This window comes from Lagopus leucura, unplaced genomic scaffold (assembly GCF_019238085.1).
Source record: "Lagopus leucura isolate 7727_CA_CO unplaced genomic scaffold, USGS_WTPT01 26962-0_obj-0_obj, whole genome shotgun sequence".
Classification (NCBI taxonomy): Eukaryota; Metazoa; Chordata; class Aves; order Galliformes; family Phasianidae; genus Lagopus; species Lagopus leucura.
In genome coordinates this window covers 1-1,792 of record NW_024962343.1, presented here as the reverse complement: position 1 = coordinate 1,792, position 1,792 = coordinate 1, and the positions used below count along the sequence as shown (strand labels likewise).

The 1,792-nt window shown below is 58.3% G+C and overlaps 1 protein-coding gene across 1 annotated transcript; it reads left to right on the top strand.

The window, feature by feature from the left end:
- The first annotated feature begins 77 nt into the window (after positions 1–77).
- On the top strand, positions 78–1,162 carry LOC122190571 (repetin-like). The gene has a single exon (XM_042890620.1). It carries the CDS (start codon positions 518–520, stop codon positions 995–997), a length of 480 nt encoding a protein of 159 aa, XP_042746554.1. The 5' UTR covers positions 78–517; the 3' UTR covers positions 998–1,162.
- Positions 1,163–1,792: the final 630 nt, after the last annotated feature.

The window sequence follows — 1,792 nt, the reverse complement described above, 5'->3', positions numbered from 1 at the left end:
GGGATGGTATTTTGAGGGACAGACGGACAGACGGACGCACCGGTAGCTGGAAGGGGGGAGTGGCGGGCAGACGGACAGACAGAGACCCTGGGCGGACAGACGGACTCCCTCCCAGGGGTGGGCGGACAGTCGGACAGACGGACATAAAGGCGGACAGGCGGACAATTGGACAGATGGAGAGAGGGACAGGCAGACGGACGGACAGCTGGACGGAAGGACGGACAAAGGGGACGCCGTGGATGGACGGACAGATGGACACCTGGATGGACAGAGAGCTGGGGATGGACAGAGGGACGACAGGACGGACAGACACCTGGACGGACAGCTGGACAAGGCAGCAGCCAGACAGGCGGACAGCGGACAACCAGACAGACAGACAGAGGAACAAGCAGGTGGACAGACAGACGGCTGGACAGGGGGACAACGGGATGGACAGAGAGGATAAGCAGGCAGACAGACAGACAGACAGACAGAGGAACACTCATGGACAGAGCGCCAGGAACGGAGGGCCAACGGGATGGACAGACAGACGGACAGAGGGACAATCGGACGGAGGGAGAGTCGAAGAACCAGACAGACAGACAGACAAAGGAACAACCGGGCAGACAGGAATAATCAGAAGGACGGACAGACTGACGGACGAAAAGACAGCTGGACAGAGGGACAAGCAGACAGACAAGCAGACAGCCTCCTGGACGGACAGACGGACGGACAGGCAGGTGGACATCTGGACGGGCAAACGGACGGACAGACGGACAGACGAACGGGCACCCGGATTGATGGACAGACAGACGGAAAGATGGACAGACAGACAGCTGGACAGCCAGGCGAAAGGACAGACAGACAGACAGATGGGCACCTGGATGGACGGACAGATGGACGGATGGGCGCCTGGACGGGCAGACATGGACGGATGGACGGACGGACACATGGATGGGCACCCGGATGGACAGACAGACAGACAGACGGGCACCTGGACAGACAGGCAGATGGATGAATGGACAGACAGATGGACGGGATGGGCAGACGCGGACAGATGGACGGACAGACACACGAATGGGCACAAAGGTGGATGGACAGATGGAGGGATGGATGGACAGACAGACACATGAATGGGCACCTGGATGGAAGGACAGATGGACAAACAGACAATGGGATGGACAGACAGACAGACAGACAAATAGATGGACGGACACACGGATGGGCACCTGGATGGACGGATGGACGGACAGACAGACAGACAGCTGGATGGACAGACAGACGAATGGATGGACAGACAGACAGATGGGCACCTGGCCGGATAGACGGACAGACAGGAAAGACAGACACCGGGATGGATGGACAGAAACAATGGATGGAAGGACGGATGGATGGACAGACAGACACCGGGATTGACAGATAGACACTGGGATGGACAGACAGACAGACACACGGATGGGCACCTGGGTGGGCAGACAAACAAACAGACAGGAAAGACAGACAGCTGGATGGACGGACGGACAGACAGACGAATGGATGGACGGACACAAGGATGGGCACCTGGATGGAAGGACAGACGGACGGATGGATGGGCAGCTGGATGGGCAGACGAACGGACAGACAGACAGACAGACAGCTGGATGGGCAGACAGACAGAAAAATGGATGGACAAACGGATGGACGGGCACCTGGATGGACAAACGAATGGACAGACAGACAGACACCGGGATGGACGGGCGGACGGACAGACGGATGGATGGACGGACACACGGATGGGCAGCTGTATGGGCAGATGAATGGACAGACAGACAGA